Genomic DNA, 26,102 nt, shown 5'->3' with positions numbered 1-26,102 from the left:
GCGAACTGATAATGACTGGCTCCCAGCCAGAAGCGCAAGTACCTCCTCGATGCCCTGTCCATTTTATGTGGTAGTAATCATCTTGATGGTCTATCGAGCACATCCACTAGTCTTTCCCTAAAAAGGGAGGTATAGACTGCAGTGTCACCATTCGGAACTTTGCCTTCTTGACAGATTTGTTTAGGTCTAATATGGGTCACTAGTCCCCTGTTCTTTGTGGCATCAAAAAGAATCTTGAGTAAGTTCCGAATCCTATTTGGTCTATGGGGGCTTCTTGGATGACTCTTGTGCAGCAACATTTGAATCTCTATAGTTGCTTGCTCCATTAGATTGGGTGGAACATCTGGGATTGTTCTGGTCTGTGGAACAGGATCGGAAAAGGGAATGTAATATCCTCTGGATATTATTCTTAGTACCCACTTGTCTCTTGTGATAGTTTGCCAGGCTTTTGGGTACATAGATAAACATCTCCTGACTGCCTCCAGAGTAATACAGTCAGGCCTCCTTTCAGGAGCACTGATAATGGGTACATAGATAAAAGTCTCCAGACTGCCTCCAGAGTAGAGCAGTCAGGCCTCCTTTCAGGAGCGCTGATAAGGGCATCATAAGGGCATCCGCGAAAGGAATCACGGTCACCCTGGTTCTGCGGGCCCCCTCTGCTTCTGGGGTGACGTCTACCATTTTTACCTCCCCTCTACCCCTGGGGAAGGAATCACCCCATGTGTCCTGGAAAACACTCTTTTGAACCAGATTTCCTACTCTTCTGACCTTTAGGATAAGGTCTTGAAGGTATGGAGAGATGTACTCCAACGGCAGAGTTTTTCCTTCCTACTCGCATCAGGTGAGAGTGCCTTTTACTTTGGGTCCAAAGAGTGAGGAGACATCAAAAGGGGTATTAGTAAAAGTAGACTTAAAGGGCTCTGCTAAATTGCACAAGCGCATCCAGGAGCATCTCCTAAGGGAAACTCCGGAACCTTCTGCCCTGCTTACTCCATCAGCTGCGTAGGATATCAGCCTCATGGAGGAGTTGACGATGGAATTTAAGGAGGATAGCGGAGAGGAGACCTTCTCATTCACCCCTGTAGCCAATGTACCTTTATCTCTTAGTTATTTCAGGAGATCTCCCTGTAGCCTTGTGAAATGAGTGAGGTAGTTCAGCGATCGAAGAGTAAAGGTCGCTGATGAAGACACGCTTCCCGTACCTGTCCATTGTTCGTGAGTCTTTAATCTGGAGGATGAACAGATGAGGACGTCTCTGAAAGATCCTTCTTGGTGGCTGCTGCCACCACCATCATAGCATCTACAGGTACCTCCTTAGTGAGGAAATCCTTTCCCGAAGGAGCTAAGAATTTATTCGGCTTCTGAGAGATTGGTTCCATTGTGTCAGGCGACTCCCATGCCTTTGAACTGACCAGGTCCATTAGCTCATTGAAAGGCAGAGACATCCAGGAGGTGAAGGTTGAGATCCAAAAGCCACCGACTCATCAGAAGGGGTGGTGGCCTGCCAGCCGCTTCTCTGCTTCAGGAATTCTAGAATATCTGCAAATGAGAGATCAGAGGACGACCATGGGGACTCTTCCAACTCCTCAAGGTCAGTGTCTGAAGTGACGGACTCATCTGGAGATTCTACGGGTTTCCTCTTGCAAGTTCTCTTCTGAGGCGGCTCCTCAGAAGGGTATTCTGGGGAGGTCTCAGAGGAGAGGTGTTTCCCAATAGGGGATCCTGAGACTCTGGATCTCTGCTGTCCCGTGGAATGGGTGGTGCCAAGACAGTAGCCGGTGCCTTAGGGGGAACGAGTGCTGGTATCCTTATGTGGAGCTGTATGGGCAGACAGCAAACTCATCGGCTCAAAGCCGGATCCCACCAGCTCTGAAGACTCCCTAGACTCCGAGGAGACAGAGGAAGCCACCGAAACCAGAGGATCGGACCCAAGGCCGATGCAGGCACCAAGCTAACCCGGGCCCGTGCTCCAAGGGGTAGGCTTGGCACCGAAGACTATCGGGGCTGAAAATCCTTCTCGGGGCTGACTGGGGAACCCCGGCTCCCAGACTCTCTGGATGGTGCCGAGAGTGTTGGAACAGAAGTCGGCTCCGTGAACATCGAAGGGGTCTCGGAATCTATGAATCCATAGTAAGTGGTATCAAACACTCTGGCTCTGAAGGTCCTGCTTGGCTCGGAGGAGGAACAGTAGTGGGTACGACTGGTATAGTAGGCTCCGGGACCAAATGGGTTGGAGCCGAAAATAATTTGGTTAGCGCCAGCGACTTCAAGAATCTGCACACCACCCACTCCCAAGTCATCGTCAGATAAGCTCCTGGTGGACCTGGAGGATAGGGATGGAGAAGGAGACCTGGGCAAAATGGGAGATCTCAGTGTTGGGAAAACCAGTGAAATATCCATGGACCGGCTCCGAGAAGAGGTATAGTACAGTTGTGTACACTTACCATAAATGTAGATGTTAGAGTGTATTCACTGCTGCAGTCATTACATTTGGGTAATCTGCTGGCAGGTTGCACTCGGCCTGATTAACAAAGTCTTGGGTCCTGTGTCGGTTGCTGTCCCTTCTTCCATGACGACAGGTCATCAGGGGTATAAAACATGCAGCCGATGCCATTACATAAGTTTTTCTTGCCCCAGATGTCAGGTGCCCCCCTAATAAGGAGCAAACAAACATAAAAACACAAACGCATACGTCCAACAAAAAGCAAATACACCAAAAAGGCTTTTAAGCATAGCAAAAGAAAGTAGAGGTACAGCCAGAAAAAAATAGGGGGCTGGAGGGAGGGTAACCAGGACTGCAACAGTGAATACACTCGAACATCTACATTTATGGTAAGTGTACAGAACTGTACTATGTTCTTTGTGTTTCACTGTTGCAGTCATTACATTTGGGTAGATTCCCAAACCTATGGTTGGGGGGAGGAGTTTATACAGCATTAGTGCCAGCTACAAGGCCCTGCAAGACAGCAGTGGCAAAGCCAGCTCTGGATTTAGAGAAAATTGGTAAATGATAATGCTTGGTGAAAGTATGTATAGAACTCCATGTAGCAGCTTCTAGGATGTCCCTGGTAGGAACACCTCGGAGAAAGGCAGCAGAAGTAGATGCAGCCCTGGTGGAATGAGATCTGATCCTCTGGGGGATAGGTTTTCCATGGTGCTTATAGCAGAAATGAATGTAACGGCTTATCCATTTAGAAATGGTTTGCTTTGAAATAGCCTTCCCCTCTGCCCCTGAAGCAAATGCTACAAAACAGTTCAGATTTTCTTCGAGATTTAGTCCTGTCCAAGTAGAATCTAAGTTGTTTGTGCACATCCAAGGAATGCAGAATCCATTCCCCTTTGTTCTGTGGACTGGGAAAGACGGTTGGCAAATGAATGGACTGATTAAAAGCCACACAGGAAACCACCTTGGGCATGAAGGATGGATTGGTCCTGAGAGATACGCTGTCCGCATGAAAGATGATGAAAGGCTCCACTGCCATGAGGGCCTGTAATTCAGATATCCTTCTAGCTGAAGTGATTGCTAAAAGAAGGCTGTTTTTCAAGACAGAAATTTTAACTCTGCAGTAGCAGCCGGCTCGACAGGAGGTACAGTGAGTTTCTGCAAAACAAAAGTTAAGGTCCCAGGCAGGGGTAGGAGCTCTTCTGGGTGGTTTCAAGTTTTTTGCCCCTCTGAGATACTACTTCAGCAGAGGATGAGAGAAGAGGGGAGGTTCTGTGTTACAATGAGCTGAAATAGCTGAGGCGTGGATTTTAATGGAGGAAAAAAAAAAAAAAAAAAGACAGGCCCTTGTGAAGCATCTCAGTTAAGTATTGCAAAATCTGAGGTAAATTGGGCGCTGCAGTGCTCATCCCTAAAGATTGGTTCCAGGCACAGAATCTTTTCCATTTGTCAGCATAAGATTTTCTAGTACTAGGTCTCCTTGCTTCCAAGAGGATATCCATCACAGGTTTGCTGAGGGATATAAGGGTGAATTTAAGTGATTAGCCAAGGCTGCAAGGTTCAATGTTGGAAGTTGAGGGTGCAGAATTTGGTTCTCCTGCTGAGACAGCAGGGAAGGGGTCTGAGGCAGGTGCCATGCAGATGTGTGTGACACACTGCGCAGGAAGGGGTACCAGTGTTGGCGCAGCCAGTCTGCAGCAATCAAAATCATCCTTGGTTTGTCCTGACTTTTAGTAGAACTTTGTAGAGCAGAGGCAGATGGGGGAAAGGCGCAGACTGATAGGTTTTTCCAGCTGAAGGACAGAGCATCCACTTTCCAGGTTTGTTTGTGGGGCGTCCTTGTGCAAAACTTGTCCAACTGGTAGTTCTGGGGGGAGGCAAATAGATCTATATCTGGGCTCCCCCATTCTCTTGTCAGCATGTTGAAAATCCGTGGTTCTAGTTTCCGGTGCCAGTATCCATTTGTGTGGGTCCATGAGGTTTCTGCTTAGTTCGTCTGCCAGTGTATTCATTTTTCCTGGCAGGAATTGAGCTTGTAGGTGCACTTGGTAGTTCAAGGCTGTGTTCCACAATGCCATGGCTAGTCTGCAGAGGGGGTAGGAATGTGTACCTCCTGCTTGTTTATGTACCACATAACTGTGGTGTTGTCTGTCTTTACCATTACTTGTCCTGGAAGAATGTAGTCCTTGAAAGCTGTCAGAGCATTCTGTACAGCTAACATTTCCTTTTGATTGATATGTAGGTGCATTTGATTCGGGTTCCATTTGCCCTGAATGCACTTCCCTGCCATGTGAGCCCCCCATGCATAGTCTGATGCATCTGTAGTTAGGGGTTGGGTGGCAGGGGGTAGTGTGAATGGTAGTCCCTTGCTTTGGTGGCAGGCCTCTGTCCACCATAGGAACTCCAGGAGTAAGCAAGGTATGATAGGAATCATTATTTCTAGGCTGTGAGAATGTTGACTCCATAGACCTTTTAGATACCACTATAGTTTCCTCATATGCAGTCTTGCATATGGAATAAGAAGACTGCAGGAGGCCATGAACCCCAAGGCTTGCAGTATTTGCCTTGCAGATATCAGGGTTTTTGTGGCCACTTGTTTGAAGTAAGTTACCAAATGAATTTGCTTTTCTGGCATAAGGAATGCCATCTGGGCAGTTGTATTCAAGCTTGCACCCAGGAATGTAATCTGTTGACAGGGTACCAGCTGTGATTTATTTTCGTTTATGGTGTACCCCAGACAAGTTAGAACCCTTTTTACAAACGCCAGATGATTTAAGAGTATGCCCTGGTTTTCTGCCTGAATTAGACAATCGTCCAGGTATGGATATATTTGAATACTTCTTTGCCTACAAAATGCAATAACTAAAGCCAGGCACTTTGTGAATACCCTGGGCGCAGTAGACAAGCCAAAGGGCAGTGCAGAGAACTTGGGAGGGTGGCCTAATGGTTAAGGTGTTTGCCTTACAAACACAAGGTGCAGGGTTCGAGTCTCACAAGGGATAATTGGCTAGGCTTAAAATGGCTCGCAAGGGTAGTTAGCTTAGTACTAATCTATGAACTGATAGTGCGTGTATCCTGCTTTGAAGCGTAGATATCTTCTGCAATATTCCCTGATTGGGATGTTGAGGTATGCTTCTTTCAAATCTAGAGTTGCCAACCAGGCGTCTCTGCCTAGCATAGGAAGTAACTGGTGAAGAGTCAGCATCTTGAACTTTGGAATCTCCAGAAAGGTGTTTAGAGTAGACAGGTCCAGTATTGGATGCCATGATTTGTCTTTTCTGGGTACCAGAAAAAGCCTGGAATAGAAACCTTGTCCCTTTTCCTCTTCTGGTACCGGCTGAATAGCCCCCATGCTTAAGAGGGAAAGAACTTGTTTTTGAGCCTCTGCCCACTGATTTGGGGGCAGGTCTGGCCACCCGTTTGGAGTTGGCAACGTGTGGAAATGAAATCTGTATCCCTGGGACACTGTATTTAAAACCCATTTGTCCTGGGTTATGAGATCCCAGCTTTTTGCATGAAGAGCAATCTTTCCCCCCAAAGGGGCGGTCAAAAGATAAGTGTTTGGGATGGAAGTCATTGAGACTTGTTTACCATTGTTATTTCCAGATTTCGAAGTGGAGGGCCCCCCCCCCCCCACTGCTTAGTTCTTAGTGTCCCCTGGGACTGAAACCTGGGGTTTTTGCTGTGTCTGGGTTTGGCTTGAGGGGACCTGGAAGGAACTGGAAAGGACCAATTCTTAGTAGGCCAGTGCCTACTAAATCTCGGAGGTTGCACTTGTAAGAAATAACAGTTTGCATAGACTTAGCTTCATCTTCCAGCTTTTTAAGAACTTCTTCAGCCTTATTGCCAAACAGGTGGTCCTGATTTAAAGGAGCATCTAACAATTTAGCTTTAACATGATCACGCAAAGATTGCTCCTTAAGCCAAGCATGCCTTCTAAGCACAGACCCAGTAACAGCAGGCCTGCAAGAGGCCTCTAAAGAATCAAAACCACATTGCAAAGTATGTTTTCCCACTTGTTCAGCAGAATGCATTAAATCCTGTAAATCTTTATTTTCCACACAGTCAGGAATCAACATCATTTTCTGTTTAAGCAGTCCAATAATATGCTGTTGGTATTTTAACATATGAAATTGGCAGTTTAAAGCTCTGATTGCCAAGGTTTCAGAAGTATAAACCTTTTTATCCCATCTATCCAGCGCCCTGGAGTCTCTATCAGAAGGGGTAGGATTTTTAGCAGTAGAAGCCTTAATGCCCTTGGGCCCCTGAGAAATGGTCTCTGGATCTACAACCGGATTTTTGAAAAGGAACTTGTGGGACTCAGGAACCCTGCAGTATCTGTCAGGTTTACTAGGAGCCAGAGGCAGGGAATCAGGGGCCAAACTGGATTCCGAGAACTCATCATCAACCATGTCTAGTACAGGAGGTGTAGCCAAAGGACTATGCCGAGGAAGAAGGAAATCCCCAAGCCTCTTTTTTGAATCAGAAATCAGAAATTTCCTGTCTTTCCCAGTGGAAATGCTCCCTTAAAGTATGTAAAGTTTCCCCAAAAGAAAAATCCTCAGGAGGGGAAGCAGAGAGAACAGAATCCTCTACATCAGAATCTACATAAGTAGGCATGGACAAATCCAGGTCATTAGAAGAGAGTCAGAAGAAACAGATTCCTGATCAGAAGATTCATAATCAAGCTCAGCCCTAGGCCTCTTAGAGGTGGAGGGTTGACTACCCCCGATAAGAGTAATTAGATCTTCAGCCATTTTTATCATTTGTTTTTTAGTCATAGGGGCCTGAGCATGTGGCCTGGGCGTCGGTTTTTTAGACATGGATCGAGATTTAGGCCTTAGTAATGAAGCCGGTGTTGATTTAATATGCAAGTCTGTAGGCCTAAATATACCCTCAGAAGCAGCGGACCCACCAAAGGAAGCGACATCCGTGGGTTCCACAGTTGAAGTATCTCGTGGCATACCGGACTCCAAATGAGTCTCAGTAGAAGCCTGCGAATCAGAAGTAGCGGGTATCAGGGACTGCGAAAGCGCCTCACTGAGTACCGGCGAACTGGCGACTGGCTTAGGAGAAGCGTCGTCAGCAGTTTTGGACCTTGGCGGCCTGTCTTTTATCTTCGTGTTTTTTTCGGAATTCTGGTAGTCGGATGGCTAACAGACGACATTTCTGGATAATTAAACCAAGAAACTAAATATTTAGAGGCAGAAATATACCGACAACGGATAGTGCGCTGATTAAATAAAGCATAAAACCGACAGCAAGGTATGTCGTGGTCAGGGCCTAGGCAAGGAATACAGTACGAATGAAAATCTTTATAAGGTATTTGCTTTCCACAAGTAATGCAATTATTAACTTTTACTGACATTGGTAAGGAGCAAGAAAACGTTTCCCCAATGGGGTACTTAGCTGAAGACTTCGGTTCTGAAACTCAAAAACGAAAATTTCAGGAGTCTGCCAACTGGCACTTGTGAACTGCTTCTGTTTCAGCCACCGCACGTCAAGAAAGACTAATGTAATGGCGTCAGCTGCATCTTTTATACCCCTGATGACTTGACGTCATGGAAGAAGGGACAGCGACCGACGCAGGACCCAAGGCTTTGTTAATCAGGCCGACTGAGGGCAACCTGCCAGCAGATTACCCAAATATAATGACTGCAACAGTGAAACATGAAGAATATCTTGCAGCTCCGAAGACTTTGGAGCCGAAGAACCAGGCTTGTCAATCATTATAACCTCAGACGGCTCAGAGGACTGTGGAACCGAGGAGGTAGTGGCCTTAGAAATTTTTGGCCACTTGACTGGTGGCTCTGACTGAGCCGATGTAGCAGGTGATTGTCTCTTTTGAGGTTTGTCCTTTTGAGAAGAAGAGGAGGAAGAACTGTGGATAGCTTCCTCAAAAGTTGGCTTTAAGAGCCCCTTAAGGATCAATTTGTTTCTCCTTTCTTGTAAAACCCTGGCACTGAAGGAATGACAAGTGTACAATCCTCTTGTACATGAATAGCTCCAAGCCAATACACACACATGACATGAGCGTCAGTGACAGACATTTTTTTGTGAACACTTCTGGCATTTTTTGAAGCCCGAAGGCTTATGTTCCCTCTCCTTTGGGTCTTCGGACATGATAATGATAAAGACCACAATATAACAACAAGAAAATCGACTTACTAAAAATACTAATTTATAGCTAACTGCAGGAAACACTGAGGAGACAGATAAGTGAAGAAAATAGGGCCTCAACTTAAATGGCCCTATTTCTCAGAAAAAACAACACACCAACTACAAGCCCTCTAATTAAAATGGGCAAAGAGCTCTCCAACTTAAACAAGCTACTATTAAACTAAACAACAAGACATAACAACAAGAACCACTACAAGGGATACAGTAAGGCCACGAGACTATGGCCAAAGGCAGCACCAAAGGGAATAATAACAAATTAGACATTACTAGTTCAAAAGCTAACTCTAACTACAATGCAAGAAAAAAAAAATGTACTATAATATAGAAAAGGATTAAAGGTTCTAATAAGGTAATAAGTAGAACATTTTTCACAACTTAGCCACGGCCAAGAAGAGCGCATCTAACCTCATAAAGCGGCAAAAGAGTTCTGGGGAGTTACACCTTTGCATCATGGGATACCTACTTGCCAAGAGCCAAGTTTGAGTCTTTCAGCTGTGTATTCGGCTGAGTCGAAGTCGACAACTGGCTCCGAACTCATCATTGTAAGAAAGAAGGCGAGATAGGACAACATAACATCATGTTTGAAAATGTGAGGACATGCTGATTCCATCAAAAAGCTTAGGCTCCACCCACTGGAATTTACATTGCAAACTTCCAGAGCTCCATTGGAGGGAATGAGTTAAAAGCCGTAACATGTTTGTGCTGCAAAATGCAGGACTTATTTAACTATGCAAAGCTTAAAAAGTCAGTGACATCACTACTACTGCTTGGCTGCTGATTAACTGCAACAATGTTTAGAAAACGAGAAAAACCTTACCTACAGCAGACTGAATGACTTTGCCCTTGACAGTTGCTTTGTTCTTCAACCTCTTTTGTGCATGCAATCTTGAATTTTGCTGTTTTGTACGTTTTCTAGCATTTGACACTGGAGGAGAAGCACTTTTGCCCTTTGCAGCTGCTAAACCACCACCTGAAAAGTAGAGAAAAAATACACAGTTGACACGCTCTTTTACGGCATTTTTATAACTACTAAGGGGCACTCTACGGAGTGTCAGTACATATGCACACGAATCCTGCGATGGGATGGCATGCCATTCAGGAACAATTTCCTGTTTTGTGCCTGTTAATTGCTGGAACAGGCTCTGGATCCCTCATGACCCAGAAAAACTGTGATATTGGAAAACAAACAAATAAGCTCCCAACTCACAAGTAATAACCTGTATTCCTACTGTTGTGCTGCCAGCCAAATCAAACTTAAACAACCTGATTCACTGGTCTGGCAGGAGTTAACCTAGTGATTTAGCAGTCCAGAATTTAACAAGGCAAAACTATCATCTCCATTTGAGGTGATAGCTACTTACTTTCATACTCCGGTAACCAGTATCCACAGTAGCTTTAGTGCTTTATCATAACAAAATGCAATGTGAGATGCAAGCCTCAAGCAGGGAGATGTCAGCAGTTAAGAACTGGCTGAAGTACAACTAATATGGCTGCTCTAAGGCTTGATGAAGTGTCAGTGTTATCACATTTCCCATTCATTCTTCTGGCAAAAGGCAAACCTTGCTTTATTTTCAGAGTGTCAATATAGTCCTCATTAGCGTCTTCTTCCAGCTCCAACTAAAATTGCAACTGCCTATTCACCTCCTCTTTGATCACTCATTGAAAAAAAGAGAAACTCAATGGACTGGGACTGATTTAATGAAACCTAGTACTTTAGTTGTAAAAGAAAGGTTTTATTTCTCACAGACACAGCATTACTAAAGACTACATAAACTTTCAGACTGTCCAGAAACCCTTCTGGTTAAAATTAACATCACAGGACAAACTGTTAAGAAATGTTCACAAATCAACTAATTCAAAAGTAGGCAGAAAGTGAAATAAATTCAATATTAAAGCAGATGAGAAAGCAGGACAGAGACTTGAGGTGCAGCCAAAATTGGAAGATATACAGAGATGCAGGCAGAAACTTCTACAGAAATACAAGAGTAAGGCAAGTAAAACAACAAGCTAAACTATCTTAAGATTATGGCTGACAAAGCCAAGTTGGTCTCTCCACAGTAATTTATGATGCCTCAAATATAGTTATTACCCTATTCCACTAACACTCATGTAAGTATCCAGTCCATTCCCAAAACGGTATCTGAAATCAAACTATATAGGGATTACGGACACTAGTAAAGGAACAGAATCTTTAAAAAATATTTTCTTGTACTGCTGCCTGCCTTGGGTCCAACTATTTTAAAGAATGTTCATACCAGGTATTATTACTGGATGGTACATAAGCAAATAAAACAGGCAAGAAATGAGTAGACAAAGGGATCAGGAAGGCAGAAAGAAAGATGGGTTGAGAATCAAGGAAAATATTCTAGAAATGTAGAAAGGATGAGGATGGAAAAATTAAAGCTTAAAGACATTTTCTCAAAGATTCCATAGTCTCCTTCAGATGCCATATCCTTTTGTAGGCCAACTGTGAGACAAACAAATCCCTATGTACCAGACACATTTTGCAGGAGCAGAATAAAAAGGACTCTGGCTAACAATGTTCGCAGATGACTGCAAACTGGGAGCCATTATTGAATCTCCAAATGATGTGGATATTCTACAAAAGGGCCTTACAGAAACAGATGCTTGGTGCCAGAGCCACGGGCTCAAGCTTAATGCCAAGAAATGTATAGTTATCCCCTTTGGGAAAAAACACGTACCCATGAATTAACACATGGGTGGCAGTACACTAAACACCGAAAGTGTGATGAGAGAGACTTAGGGACACAGGTGGACAGTGGTCTCACCTTCGATAACCACATCACCACAGCAGTCAGGAACTCCTATGTGGCACACCTCATCACTAAGGGCTTTTCATCCAGAAAAAAAGGAGATCATTGTCCTACTGTACTCATTCCTTATTAGACCCATTATAGAGTATAACGCCCTGTTTGGTATGTAGCTCACAAGACATCTGCAACAGCTGGAAAGGCCGCAGAAATACCTCACTACAAGAATCACAGGCCTTAAGCAAATGCCATATACTAACAGTCTAAAAAACTCCAGCTATACTCAGTGGCATATCATCTACTCAGAGGCAATCTCTGCTTAACATACAAAGCCATGTCAAACCCTGAGCTGCTGGACATGCTCCACTTATAGAAATCCCAATCCCAATCCCTCAGAGCCACACGCTCCAGGGATCTAAACCTTGTCATCACAATGAACAAAACATGCTGGCGGGATAAGGTTCCTGACCTTGAGACTCCCCAAACTCTGGAATAGACTGCCCATACATGTCAAGCATAACGCCTCCTTGGCCCTCTTCAAAAGGAACCTTGATTATTGGATGAGAGATAGGAAATTCACCCCAGGGATCATGTCAGTCACCCTGCAAGACAGTGGTCCAGGGAAGTAAATATTGTGGGAAGAAATATCCAGTGAATTGTTATGGCTAGGCTTGTATAGGCCCCACGGCCGATAGCCTTGTACCAACCTACGAACCAGGAAGATAAACGCAGGCAGAAGGCAAGAAGTTAGGAAAAGTTACAAGTGAAATGTAGTCAGGAGGCAGGATCAAAGGAGAAAGCCAAATTAATAGGATAACAAGGCAAATGTGGTCAGGTGGCACAGAAGGAACATGAACGAAGAGGGCAAAGAAAAACAGTTATGAAAAATAGTAGTACAGATGGTCAAAGTGTAGGCAAACATAGTATAGAAGGTGCACAGGACAGAACAATGAGAGGCCGTCTCTAGAGGCAGCAGGTGGACAGGCAGGTAGAAAGGAATTTGGTAAGTGTAAAACTGATTCTAAGCATTATCCTCTCCAAGAAGGGTTTAGCAATAACCATGTGGGTTATAAAGGGCAGGGGCTGCCACATATACTGATCCAACTCAAAATTTATGACCTTGCGGAAGGCATCAAGAGAGAAGCAACGGTTTTGTTATTGTTTTTTTAAATTAGTGAAACTTTGTCCATAACAAGTGTCATGCTGAATTCAAAAAAAAAAAAAAAAAAAACATAGGGAAACATTACAAAACTAATATTAATGCAACATTTTTATGCAATGACAACTTATAAAGTTTTCTCTTTAAATGTGAATGGGTTAAATAACCTGAACAAGAGAAGCAGCATCAACAATTACTTAAAGCTGACAGTTTTTTTTTTTTTAATACAAGAAAGCCACTTGACACAGGATTTGAACAGATTAATGTTAAAGAACTAAATGATACTGATCAACTCTCAATTAAAGCATAAAAGAAGGGGTGTCCTAATTTTATGGAAAAGATCCTCAAGACTGCTTCAAATCATAGACACTTACTCGGATGATGGTATGCTTGGAATAGCAGTAATAAAACTGGAAATTAAACGTTACACCCCGATTAATACATATTGGTTGCTGGGTATTGGCACAAAAATTGTTAAGCTCTTAGATACTATGACTTTACATTCTGGTGTGGGGGGTGTTTCTTGCAGATGATGCCGGCCATAAGCAAACATTACAATAAAAGGAGGAGACTTATACAAAAAAAGGCCAAATCTCAACTAGAAAAATCATCCCTGATCAGCATTAGTAAGAAATTGAGGGCCCTCAAAGTCAACTAAAGCTAATTTTGAAAAGAAAGTTGCCAAGGATAACCATAAGGCCTTCTATGGCTACGTCAAAAACCTAAATGGCAACGCTCAGGTCTGTTCTGAGCTAGTACAAAATGGAACAAAATATACTGACCCTTCTGACTTTGCCAACATCTTGGCTGACAGGTTCAATGCATATTTCTCCCCCCCCCCCCCCCAACATCTACAGAGCCTATTACCATTCCAGGGGATTGTGCAAGTCCAATTACGTTGGTTAACAAGGCTCTATCTAAAGCTAAAAACACTGCCTCCGTGGGACCAGATGGTGTCCCAAGCTGTGTCATACGCGAGCTCCAAAAGGAATTAACCCCGCATCGTAATACTCTGTTCAGTCTCAGCCACTCCACAGGATATGTGCCCAGAGAATGGCGCACTGCAACGGTGGTCCCGCTACACAAGGGTGGGGCCACAACTGACCCTGGGAACTACCGACCAATAAGCCTGACCAGTCTGATCTGTAAGGCTACGGAGCGAATCATTATGGAACTCATAAAATGGAGAGATTGGGAACCTCCAGTCGCTGGACCCCACACAGTTCGCTTCCTCAAGGGCAGATCATGCCTCCCGAACCTGGTGGATTTCTTTGAGACAGTTACTCAGGCTATAGATAAGGGAAAGGAGGTACACACGGCTTACTTTGATCTTGCTAAAGCATTTGGCACCATTCCCCATTCGGGTATTTTTGATAAGCTCACCAGCCTGGGCATAAACCCTTATGTCACAAGCTGGATCGCAAACTGGCTCTCAGACAGATCCCATAAAGTAAGAGTAATGGGATCTATGTCCGAATCCAGACCAGTAATGAGTGGTGTGCCTCAGGGCTCTGTCCTGGGGCCCCTCTTGTTTGGCATATACTTCTCAGAAGTACAGGCAAGCACGGAAGGGCTGTGGCAAGTTTGCGGACGACTGCAAACTGGGTGCTATAATAGAGTCTCCGGCCGACATGGAGATCCTCCAGAAGGGCCTAAATGAGACTGATGCATGGTGTCAAAGCCATGGTCTCAAGCTAAATGCAAAAAAATTAGTAGTAATCCCCTTTGGAAAAAACAGAGTACCCGCAAACTACAACATAGGAGGTAATCCCCTGAAATCTGAAGAAGAAATAAGGGATCTAGAGACCCAAGTAGATAGCCAGCTTTCCTTTGATAACCATGTTGCCAAAGTGGTTAGAAAATCCTTCTATGTGACCCATCTGATCATGAAAGGGTTCGCATCAAGATCTAAGGATGTAATGGTGCCCCTCTACTCTTCCCTCATCAGACCCATTATTGAGTACAATGCACTAAATGGAATGTACCTGGCTAGACATCTCCAGCAGCTGGAGAGACCACAGAGGTACCTAACCAAGAGAATTACTGGCCTCAAACAGTTGCCCTATACAGCACGATTGAAAAAGCTAAGACTGTTCTCTGTTGCATACTGCTTTCTCAGAGGCGATCTCTGTCTAATGTACAGAGCCATGTCCAACCCAGAATTGTTGAACATGCTCCATCTTAGCAAAACCAAATCTACTCGAGCTACATACTCTAGGGATATAAACCTCAACACAACAATGAATAGAACATGCTGGAGGGATAGATTCCCTTTGCAGAGACTTCCCTTACTATGGAACAGGGTCCCGATCTACATAAGACAGAGCCCCTCACTATCACTCTTCAAGAGGAACCTTGATGAGTGGATGGGTAACAGAAAGTTCACACTGGGGATCACACCAACAGCACTACTAGATAGGGGCCAAGGGTACTAGCTGCTAGTACAAGGGTCTAGGGAACTACTAAAGGGGTGGTGAATACCGCACAACGTGGCTGGGCTAATATATGCCTTCGGGTAGATAGCTCAGTACCAACCTATGAACCTATGTATTCTATCTCCTGATGCCAATAATACTAAAATTGTTTAAGATTTCTCCAATAACAAAACATTAAATAACTATAAACAAGAAATGTGAAAGATATATGCGACATAAAAATTATAGTCTTCTCTTCAATTCTCACATTATTCTTATTGACTTGGTACGTAGACTAACCTAGACAAACGTATTGGTAACCAGCTCATTATTGTCAAAAACAGATGATGTATTGATTGCCTCATGCCCTCTATCAGATGAGCAAATTTAAGTACACTTTTAATATAAACTGAATTGAATATTGTGGGCTCTGTGTCTCTACAGTTAGTTTCCAAACCTCCTTCCCTGTTCTTGTTTTGGTGTTAATCTTGGTGGCTTTGAAATTGCCCACCCCTCTTATAAATTTGTATTTGGATACTCCTTCTGGGCCCATCTCATTTGCTCACTCAACTGAGTGCAATGAGATCATATTCTGATTTCCGGCACTCCTACTACTCACATCTCTCCAGCTGTATCCACTGTGTACAAAGAGTATTTGGGAAGGACAACCCCTGTAGCCTGTTTATCCTGCTCTGTTCCCTCCCTCAAAAAAAAAAAATACTTTATTCAGCTGTTCTTACTGCAACTTTCTTAGGTTGCTGTTCTGCGTGTTATCTGTTCAGTTGCTCTTACTCTGCACTTATTACTACTTGTTAGTAGCCTTCTAATTTACTGCCTTCTGCACTTGATTTTAGTCAATTTGTTAAATAAACTGTATTTGCTGTAATATTGCTACACACTCAAGTGTGCTAGCCTGAACTGCATTTGAATTGTATTTACTGGTGTTTTAGCTGCTTTTCTGTAAAAAAAAAAAAAAAAAAAAAAAAAAAAAATTCTAACCTTATTTCCTGCCTTTCCTGCAACTAGTTTAGTCCAAATAGAGAGTTGCTGTATCCAGGACTGTTGGTAAGCTTCTGAGCCCCCCAAGCCTTTCTGTGTTGGAGGGAAGCGTTCTAACTTATCAGTGGGAGTGGTAAGCACTAGTTAGCCTATCTACCACAAGAGGAGTGGTTTCTGGCCCAGAAATTGTAGTTTAATTGACCATTTAGGCAGTTTTTCCAGCTCCCAGCTCTTTCAACTTTCCTGTTTAAAAGCCCACACTTGCACTTGTTCCTGTAACTAATCTAGTCCAGATACAGATTTGCTGATGTATCCAGGACTGTTTGTAAGCCTTCAAGTAGTGACAAAGTCTGCTCTTCAATTTTTCCCTTAGATCTGCTAGTCTTCTCCTCTCCTGCACTTTTACTTGCTTGTTAGTTTAGCACTTTACCAGACTTCTTGTAGCAATTATTGTAGCACACAAAAGTGCTACCAGCTCCAAGTACTTATTAATGCCCACCCCTCCAGGCATGTCTAAAGGTCAGTTCCCTGTGCTTTCTCCTATTAATCTGGCGAACGTGGGCATCCTGAGGCAATGTAGCAACTGCCTCATGTACACGGACAACCCTCTCCTCTTACCCCCCAACAGTCAGACTTGTGAGAGATGCACTAATATATCCAAATTGGAAGCCACACACTCTCCAGCCAAGACAGGAACAGCTGGTCAAGAGGTCAACACTTGCACCACACCACATGGAACACATTGCCCTCCAGAACACACACCAGCACTGCCTTCACATAAAAACACAAACCACACACCAACCTTCGTGGAGGCTCTCAATAAAAATCTAACCAAACAGCAGAGACCGCCAAGGCAGAAACCCACTCTACCACCACAACACAACACAAATCACGAGACACATAACTCTCTTAAAGTGTGTGCCACTCAACACAAGCCCCTGAGGCAAAACAGCATGCCCAACACACTAGTCATAGATGACTCGATAGTGAGGCACACTGATGCCCACTCACTAGGTTGAATAAAGTGAAAGTAACAGCTCAGAATGCACGCACTCAGGTCCCTCAACAACAGGTACAAATATGACTCTGTCATTGTACATGTGGGTGTGAATGACCTGAGACATAACTCCCTGGACTACATAAAGAGAGACATGGCGGAGCTCTCGGATTATGTAGCCCAGGCGGATATGACCCTAGCCCTGAGCAGCATCCTACCACCACCCAGAATGATACCACAGTACAAGCAGAAAATGATTGATTTCAACAACTGGCTAAGTTTCTGGTGTTATTCTAAGGGGATCCAGTATCTGTCCGTCTGGGATGACATGACTGACGGACCTCAATTCTTTGCCACAGATGGCCTACATCTGTCACCCCTGGGCTTCCGGATACTGGCCAAGGCTCTTGCCACCTCTATAGTGCCGTTTTTAGGTGGTGTTCCAAAGACCAAATTACCACTGTAACAGCTACAAACAAATACAATTTGAGGGTCATGCTGCTCAACGCTAGAAGTCTAAATCTCAAAATGCACTTGCTCGAAGTACTCCTTAAAATGGAGAACATTGACATTTGTGCTGTAATGGCGACCTGGTTCAAAGCAGCAGAAAGCACCCCTGCACTACCAGGCTACAACTCATTCCACACCTTTCGGCCCCAGAACTTGGACCGAAGCTCCAAAGGTGGTGGTGTTTCCATATTCATAAAGGATGCGCATACCTCCAGACTGGTAGCCAACATAATGCATACTTCAGGTGCAACTAACATTGGGTAAGAGAGCGATTCAGGTCATAGCCTGCTATAGGTCCCCGACCATGTCCCAAGATTCACACTCCACATTCCTAAGCACCCTGGAGAATATTAGGGTCCAACCTAACACTCTTATACTGGGCGACTTCAACTACCCCTCCATTAACTGGGAAAACTACTCATGTACCAATAGACTTGCCCAACGCTTTCTGAAATTCATTAATAAAATGCCCTGGACCAGCTCGTTCTTACCCCCACTAGAGGTAGCACATCCTTGACCTGGTCATTACTAACATGGGCGACCATTGCTCTACACAAACAGTCAACTCCTCCCTGGTTAGATCTGATCACCTTTGAAATCCACATCCCTCCAACCCCCCCCCCCCCAACAAAGTTAACCACCATGAAAAACTTCTCCAAAGCTAACTTTAGGCTGCTAAGAACAGAGGTGGCCAACTTCACGGCACCCATGCAAATGGAGAATAGTTGCATGACCGCCAAATCATACACCAATGCACTGTACAAAAATGCATGGATCTCACCATACCCTATAGAACTAAGATGCTCTCCTCAAATAAAAAGGTGGTCCCCTGCCATAAACAAACTCTACAACAGGAGGAGGAAACGGAGGTGATATAACGTGAAGTCCCAAGACTGGAAAAACTCCCTTATCAACCTCAACAAAAGGTTGAGATCCCTCATCAAATCCTCTAAAGCTAGCTATGAAAACAGAACAGACAACCACATGGCCTTCTATAGTTATGTAAAGAATCTCCATGGCAATACCCAGATTTGCTCTGAGCTACTGCACAATAGTATCTCCTATAACAAGCCAACAGATATTGCAAATATACTGGCAGACAGTTTCAGTGCTAACTTTACCCCTTCACCCAAAGGGCCAATCACAATACCAGTAGATTGCCAGGCACCCAGTATTACTGCTGCACAGGTTAAAACAGCACTGTCCAAGGCCAAGAATACAGCTTCTATGGGACCTGACAGTATCCCTGGCTGTGTTCTACATGAACTAGAGAGTGAACTGGCACCTCACCTGTGTGCCCTGTTCTATCACAGCCTCACCTCAGGCTTTGTCCCTACCGAATGGCGCAATGCTACAGTCATCCCTCTTCACAAAGGAGGAGCGACTACAGACCCAGGGAACTATCGCCCCATTAGCCTGATGAGTCCGATATGCAAAGCTATGGAACGCATCATCACGGACCTAATAAAACAAGGATATAGGGAATCAAACTCTGGATCCTACACAGTTTGGTTTTGTGAAGGGTAGATCATGCCTGCTCAACTTGGTCGACTTCTTTGAGTCACCAGAGCTATGGATGAAGGCAAGGTGGTTCCATACAGCCTACCTTGATCTGGCCAAGGCCTTTGATACCATTCCCCACTCAGAAATCATAGAAAAACTTACTAAGCTAGGCATCAACCCCTATATCATTAGGTGGGTTGCAAACTGGCTCACAGATGAAGTCAGCTACTTTCCCACTGTGGGTTCTAAGTCAGACTGCCGACCAGTCACGAGTGGAGTCCCACAGGTATCACCCCTGGGTCCTCTCCTGTTTGGTATCTACTTCTCTAAAGTCCAGGCCAACACGGAGGGACTCTGGCTGACAAAGTTTGCAGATGATTGCAAGTTGGGAGCTATTATTAACGCCCCAAGTGATGTTGACATCCTGCAAAAAGGCCTCAATGAGACCAATGACTGGTGTCAGAACCATGGCCTTGAGCTCAATGCCAAAAAATGAGTCTTCATCCCCTTTGGGAAAAATCCAGTTCCCTTGAATTACCACATTGATGGTAGTCCACTGAACACAGAAGGCGTTATAAGAGATCTGGGAACATGGGTTGACAGTAACCTCTTGACCACCACATTGCCACTGTGGTCAGAAAGTCCTTCTGTGTGGCACATCTCATTACTAAGGGTTTTGCATCCAGGAAGAAAGAGGTCATTGTCTTCTCTACTCTTCCCTCATTAGGCCAATCATTGGGTACAATGCCCTATTTGGCATGTACCTCACCTAGACACCTACAACAACTGGAGAGGCTGCAAAAGTACCTCACAAAGAGGATCCTAGGCCTTAAACACTTGTCCTGTATGGACAGACTCAAAAAAACTCCCAACTATTTTCTGTCTCATATCGCCTGCTTAGAGGTGATCTCGGCTTGACTTACAAAGCCATGTCTAACCGAGCTCTGTTAGAAATGCTACATCTAAAGAAATCCCAATCGCTCCGCACCACACGCTCCAGTAACCTCAACCTCATTACCACAATCAAGAGAACATGCTGGAGGGACAGGTTCATCACCCAGAGACTGTCCATGCTATGGAATAGACTTCCCATACATGTCAAGCAGAGCACCTCACTGGCCCTCTTCAAAAGAAATCTGGATGGATGGATGGGAAATAGAAAATTCATGCCGGGGATCACTCCAGTGGGTCTACTCGACAGAGGCACTAGGAGCTAAGGTCGGGTGGCACAAGGGCAATCCTATGGGCTAGGCTTGTAAAGGCTCAAGGGCAATTAGCCTAGTACACACCTATGACCCTATTACTTTACAAATAACTTTTAGTACAGACACTTTTTAAAGACTCCCTGTTTGCATTACAAAAGTAAAAGGCTTTCGAGAATAGCTGTTAAAGGAAATAAAATAATTCATGGAGTTTAACAGCAATGGCGAGGTTTCAGACACAATATTATGGGATACCTTAAAGGTGGTTATATATGGCAAAATTAAAATCATTTTATTAGCCAAAAAGAAATGAATGGGATGACGTTAAGATACACAAAATTAAATCAGCAAGTTAAAACTAATTCTTATATCTAAATGATAAATCTACACTAGATAATAAAAAATTGCTATTAACTTAGAAAAAATAAAACTACACTCAGTTAACCCCAATAGTTTTCATAAACTTGCTATCAGATCAAAGTACTTAAATGAGAAAAAAACAAAGAAATTACATACAAATGACAGTAAGATAAGAGTCTCAAACTTGAAAAACTATTACATTACTTTAAGAAGCATTATGAAAATATTAATAATGCAATTTAAGTACAAGTGGCAACAACATTATAGAAGGCTTTCTAAAAGAAAATATTCAATATATTATCAAACATTAGTAAAATTGATAAAGTCTTCACTTTCAAAGAATTAAAAGATCAAATAAACAATCTAAAGAGCAGTAAAGCACCAGGATTAGATGGACTAACACCAGAATTATACAAATGTTACCCGATCGTGTATTACGAATTGCACTAAATACATTTCAGGAAGTTAAAACTGCATCCAGTATTCCACCCTCATGGAAATATTCTATTGTCTCACCCATTTTAAAACCTGACAAATAACTGACCATGTTCTTCGTATAGCCCAATTTGAACACAGACTACAAGATTTTTCATGTCCATTTTAGTAGACATAACACTATTCTAACTGAATTAATAAAAGAGTACCAAACTGAGTTCATAAGAAATAGAAGGTCCAAGATAAACCATCTTTAATAGGCATAACAAACTAAAGTTGACATTGCTAAAGCTTTTGATTCCTTAAACTTGTCTTACTCAAAGTTTTACAAGAATACAACTTTTCCAGACTTTATAGGGCTAACCAAAAAAACTATGAAAATCCCCCCTCTTTTGTAAAGAGTGGCTCTTTCTTATCTAGTCCTTTTAAGTGCTGATGGGTACAAAACAAGGGTATCCCTTGTTTCCATTGATTTTTCTTTCACTACAGAAGCACTTACAAACCATGTCAAAAATAATATAAACATTAAAGGCTATAAGCTAAATGACGAACTGTCACCTAAAATTCAACTTTTTGCGCACAACATATTACTAGTGGTGATACTGAAACCTCAATGGACTACTTAGTTAAGGCGCTAGACCTTTTTGAAAGTACAGCTGGATTAAAATTCAAATTCAATCATAACAATAATAAGTGCTTTTGATAAAGAAAGTTACATGAAAACTAAATTCTGGCAAATACTTCAACTGGGAAAATACTCGCATTAAATTCTTCTCCTTTCAGCTTGTTCCCGGTTAGGGGTCGCCACAGCGGATCACCTGTCCGCTAATGATTGGCAGTGGAGTTTTACAGTGTCGAGTTGCCAGCCCGGTGCCCAACCTTCCACAGAAGGCACACTCATGCACACACTCACACCTAGGGCCAATTTAGAGTGTCCAATCCACCTACGGCATGTCTTTGGGATGTGGGAGGAAACTGGAGCACCCGGAGGAAACCCGCACGACCAGAGAGGACATGAAGACTCCGCACAGAAAACACCCCAGCTGAGAATCGAACCGGAGAACCTCTTGCTGTGAGGTGGCAACGCTAACCACTGCACCACAGTAGCCGCCCCAAAGTACTCACATTAAATATTTAGGCATTACTATTGAATCTAACCATAAAAGGTCAATTTCAGTTAACATCTCATTAACTCAATCTTATGCCTAACAGATAACTGGAACAAACTGTTTTTCACATATGAATTTAGACTAACCTTAATCAAAACTGCCAAGTATTACTCCTCCCCCCACCTAAAAATATTAAAAGAACCAAGGATACCAGGGTCAAATTTCTTTGCCCCCCCCCCCCAAAAAAAAATTCTTTAGAATAGCATATACAAGTTGGGAAGAGGGGAGTATTGATTCCCAAATACCGATCTGTACTTTAACTCAATTACTAATACAGTTCTCTCATGGAACAATACTTCATGGTGGAAATCAATCCATGAAAATATACTTATAGGTTCATAGGTTGATACTAGGTTATCTGCCCTAGGGCATTTATAAGCCTAGCCAGAGTGTGTTTGGCTTTCGCCACCCTTTTAGATTAATTGACTGTGCCTCTGTATAGCAGGTCACAGAAGGTAGCACTTTTAAGGTAAGTTTACTGTAACTCTGTCAAGCAGGGACACAGAAGAGATCCCAGGGGTAAACTTATAATCTCCCATCCACTCGTCAAGATTTCTCTTGAAGAGGGTCAGTGAGGGGCTCTGCCTAACATGGATTGGGATTTTGTTCCAGAGCGAGGGGAGCCTCTGGGATATGAATCTGTCCCTCCAGCATGTCTTATTTATTTCTGTGCTGAGGTTCAAGTCCCTGGAGCGTGTAGCTCTAAGGGATTTGGATTTCCTGTGGTGAAGCATGTCCATTAATTTCGGAGTTGGACATGGCTTTATACGTCAGACACAGATCGCCTCCGAGTAGGCGGTACGCAACTGAGTAGAGCTGGAGTTTCTTTAGCCGAACTGCATAGGGCATCTGTTTGAGCCCCTTGATCCTCTTGGTGAGATACTTTTGGGGTCTTTCCAGTTGCTCCCTAACGGGGCATTGTACTCAATTATGGGCTTGATAAGTGATGAGTAGAGGGGCACAATGACCTCTCTTGATCTAGATGTGAACCCTTCTGCGATAAGGTGGGCTATATAGAAGGTCTTTCTAACCACTTTGGCAACATGATTGTCAAAGGAGAGATTGCTATCTACTTGGGTCCCCAAGTCCCTAATTACTTCTTCCGTACTTAATGGAGTACCACCTATGTGGTAATTTGTGGGCACTTGTTTTTCTCAAAGGGGATGACTATGCACTTTTTGGCATTTAGCTTTAGGCCATGGCTCTGGCACCAGTTATCCGTCTCTGTGAGACCCTTTTGGAGGATGCTTGTGTCAGTCGGAGAGTCGATTACGGCACCCAGTTTGCAGTCATCTAAGAACTTGGTCAGCCATAGTCCACCCGTGTTAGCCTGTACCTCGGAGAAATATATACCGAACAAGAGAGGTCCCAGGACTGAGCCTTGTGGGATGCCACTTGTAATTGGTTTAGTGTCTGACATGGCACCTGCTATTCTGACCATGTGGGTCCTATCCCTGAGCCAGTTTGCAACCCATCTTGTGACATAGGGGTTGATATTTAAGCTAGTGAGCTTATTTATGATGCCCGAGTGGGGTGTTGTGTCGAAGGCTTTTACGAGGTCCAGGTAGGCTGTGTGGACTACCTTCCCTTCATCTATGGCTTTGGTAACTGTTTCAAAGAAGTCGACCAGGTTCAAGAGGCAAGATCTGCCCTTAACAAAGCCAAATTGGGTAGGATCCAGTGTCTGGAGGTTCCCAATGTCTTTGTTTATGATTTCCATGATGATACGCTCCATAGCTTTGCAGACCAGGCTAGTCAGGCTTATAGGGCGATAGTTTCCGGGGTCTGTTGTGGCACCACCTTTGTGGAGTGGGACCACTGTTGCTGTACGCCATTCCTTGGGTACAAATCCTGTAGTAAAGGCTGAGATTGAACAGTGACTTTATATGAGGGTTTAGTTCTTCTTGGAGCTCGTGTAAGATGCAGCCCGGGACACCGTCTGGTCCCATTGATGCCTTTTTTTTTTTTTTTTTTAACTTTGGAGAGGGAAGACTACACTCTGTTGGGATAGACATTTGCTCTTTTGGGGGGGGGGGGTTGTTTACATTGAACCTTTATGCCAGGATGTTGGCAATGTCTGTAGGTTCAGTGTATTTTTTGTCATTTTGCACTAACTCAGAGCATATCTGGGAGTTGCCTCCCAGGTTTCTGACATAACTAAAGAAGGCCTTGTGATTATCTTTAGTGTCTTGTGCAATTTTTCTTTCGAAGCTGGCCTTAGAGGATTTTATGAGGGATCGTAGTTTCTTGCTAGTACTGATCAGAGACACCTTCCCTTTTTGGGATTTTGCTCTATCATATAGTAGCTTTCACCTTCTGTTGTATAGCTTATTTATGGCCGGGGTCCACCAGACAGGTCTCCTGCCTTTGGAGGAGTGAGTCTTGGTTTTATTTGGGATAGCATGCTCCATGCATTCCTGTAGGTGTCCATAGAATGCTTTTGTAAAGGATTCTGCATTTTGGGCCGTATTTTCCACTAGCCCGGGGACTTTGAAGGATTCCACCTTGGTTTTGATAAGTGTGAAGTTTGCTTTTGAGAAGTTCTTCACCGTGGTTTCCTTGGCTAGGGGTGGATGGAATATGGATGTCCAGTGAGATTTGTTTATGGTCTGATCTTACCAATAAGGGGTATACCTCTGGTGTGGCACATATAGACCCCATGTTGGTGATGACTAGATCCAATATGTTTTCCCCTCTTGTGGGAGTGGTGACCAGTTGTTCCATAACATTTGAGTTTATAAATTCTAGGAACCGTTGGGCGAGGGTGTTTGGGCTTGAGTAGTTTTCCCAATCAATGCTTGGGTCGTTGAAGTCACCCAATATGATGGTGTTTGGAGAGACCTTCATATTCTCCAGTGTTGTCAGGAAAGCCGAGTGAGGTTCCTGTGTTTGGGAGGGTGGTCTGTAACAGGCTACAAACTGAAAGGCAGTTTTTCCCACTGTTAGTTGCACATGGATGGTCTCCGATGCTTCGTACAGTGCCACTAACCTGGAGGTGTGGGTATCTTTGAATAATATGGATACTCCCCCCCTCTTTTATGGTTCGGTCCGAGTTTTGTGGCTGGAAAGCATGGTATGAAGTATAACCTGTTAGTGCTGGGGTGCTCTCGGGAGCCTTGAACCAGGTTTCTGTTACTGCACAAATATCGATAGTCTCCATACTGAGGAGAGTCTCGAGTGCGTGCATCTTGAGGTTTAGACTTCTGGCGTTGAACAGCATTACCCTTAGTTTTTTTTTCTTTGTGTTGTCTATGGAGGTGGGTTTGCCTTTTGAGCCTTGCCTAAAAAAGCACTATGGGGGAGGCAAGAGCCTTAGCCAGTATTCGAAAACCCAAGGGTGACAGGTACAAGCCATCCCTAGCAAAGCAACGTGGCTTGTCGAGCATGTCATACCAGGCTGACAGACACTGGATCCCCTTTGAATGACACCAATACTTTAGCCAATTGTTAAAATTGATCATTTTGTCTTTATACTGTGGCATCATTCTTGGTGAGGGTAAGATGCTACTCAAGGTCAGGGTCATACCGGCCTGGGCTACATGATCAAAGAGCTCCTCTACGTCTTTTTTCATGTAGTCCAGGGAGGTATGTCTCAGGTCATTCACACCAGCATGGAGAATGACTGAGTCATATTTGTACTTGCTTTGGAGTGACCTGAGTGCTTGTGTTATGTGGCGGATCCTGGCACCCGACTGGCAGCTTACAGCGACCTTCTCCTTGTTCAGCCTGGTGAGTGGGACGTCAGTGTGTCTGACAATAGAGTCATCTATTACAAGTTTATTAGGTGTGTTGTTTAGCCTTAAGGGCTGTGACTGTGTGGCACACTGACTTTGTGAGATATGTGCTACGTGGGTATTGTTTCGTGGTAAGGGTTGCTTGGATGTCTGCTTTGGAGGTCTCTGCTGCTTAGGCAGATTTTTATTTAGAGCCTCCGAGTATGTTTTTGTGTGTTTATGTGTT

General features: G+C 43.8%; 1 protein-coding gene across 1 annotated transcript in view; it reads right to left on the bottom strand.

The window, feature by feature from the left end:
- The window catches only part of RPS19BP1 (ribosomal protein S19 binding protein 1), a 242,532-nt gene that overhangs the window by 170,049 nt on the left and 46,381 nt on the right, over positions 1 to 26,102 (bottom strand). Inside the window, exon 2 of the mRNA XM_044062399.1 lies at positions 9,441 to 9,593. Coding sequence (XP_043918334.1) covers positions 9,441 to 9,593 — 153 coding nt within the window. The remainder of the gene's footprint in view (positions 1 to 9,440; positions 9,594 to 26,102) is intronic.

This window comes from Protopterus annectens, chromosome 1.part0, assembly GCF_019279795.1.
Source record: "Protopterus annectens isolate FY-2018-M chromosome 1.part0, PAN1.0, whole genome shotgun sequence".
In the NCBI taxonomy this organism is placed as follows: domain Eukaryota; kingdom Metazoa; phylum Chordata; order Ceratodontiformes; family Protopteridae; genus Protopterus; species Protopterus annectens.
The sequence above is the reverse complement of the archived record's forward strand: the minus strand, read 5'-3'. Positions and strand labels throughout refer to the sequence as shown.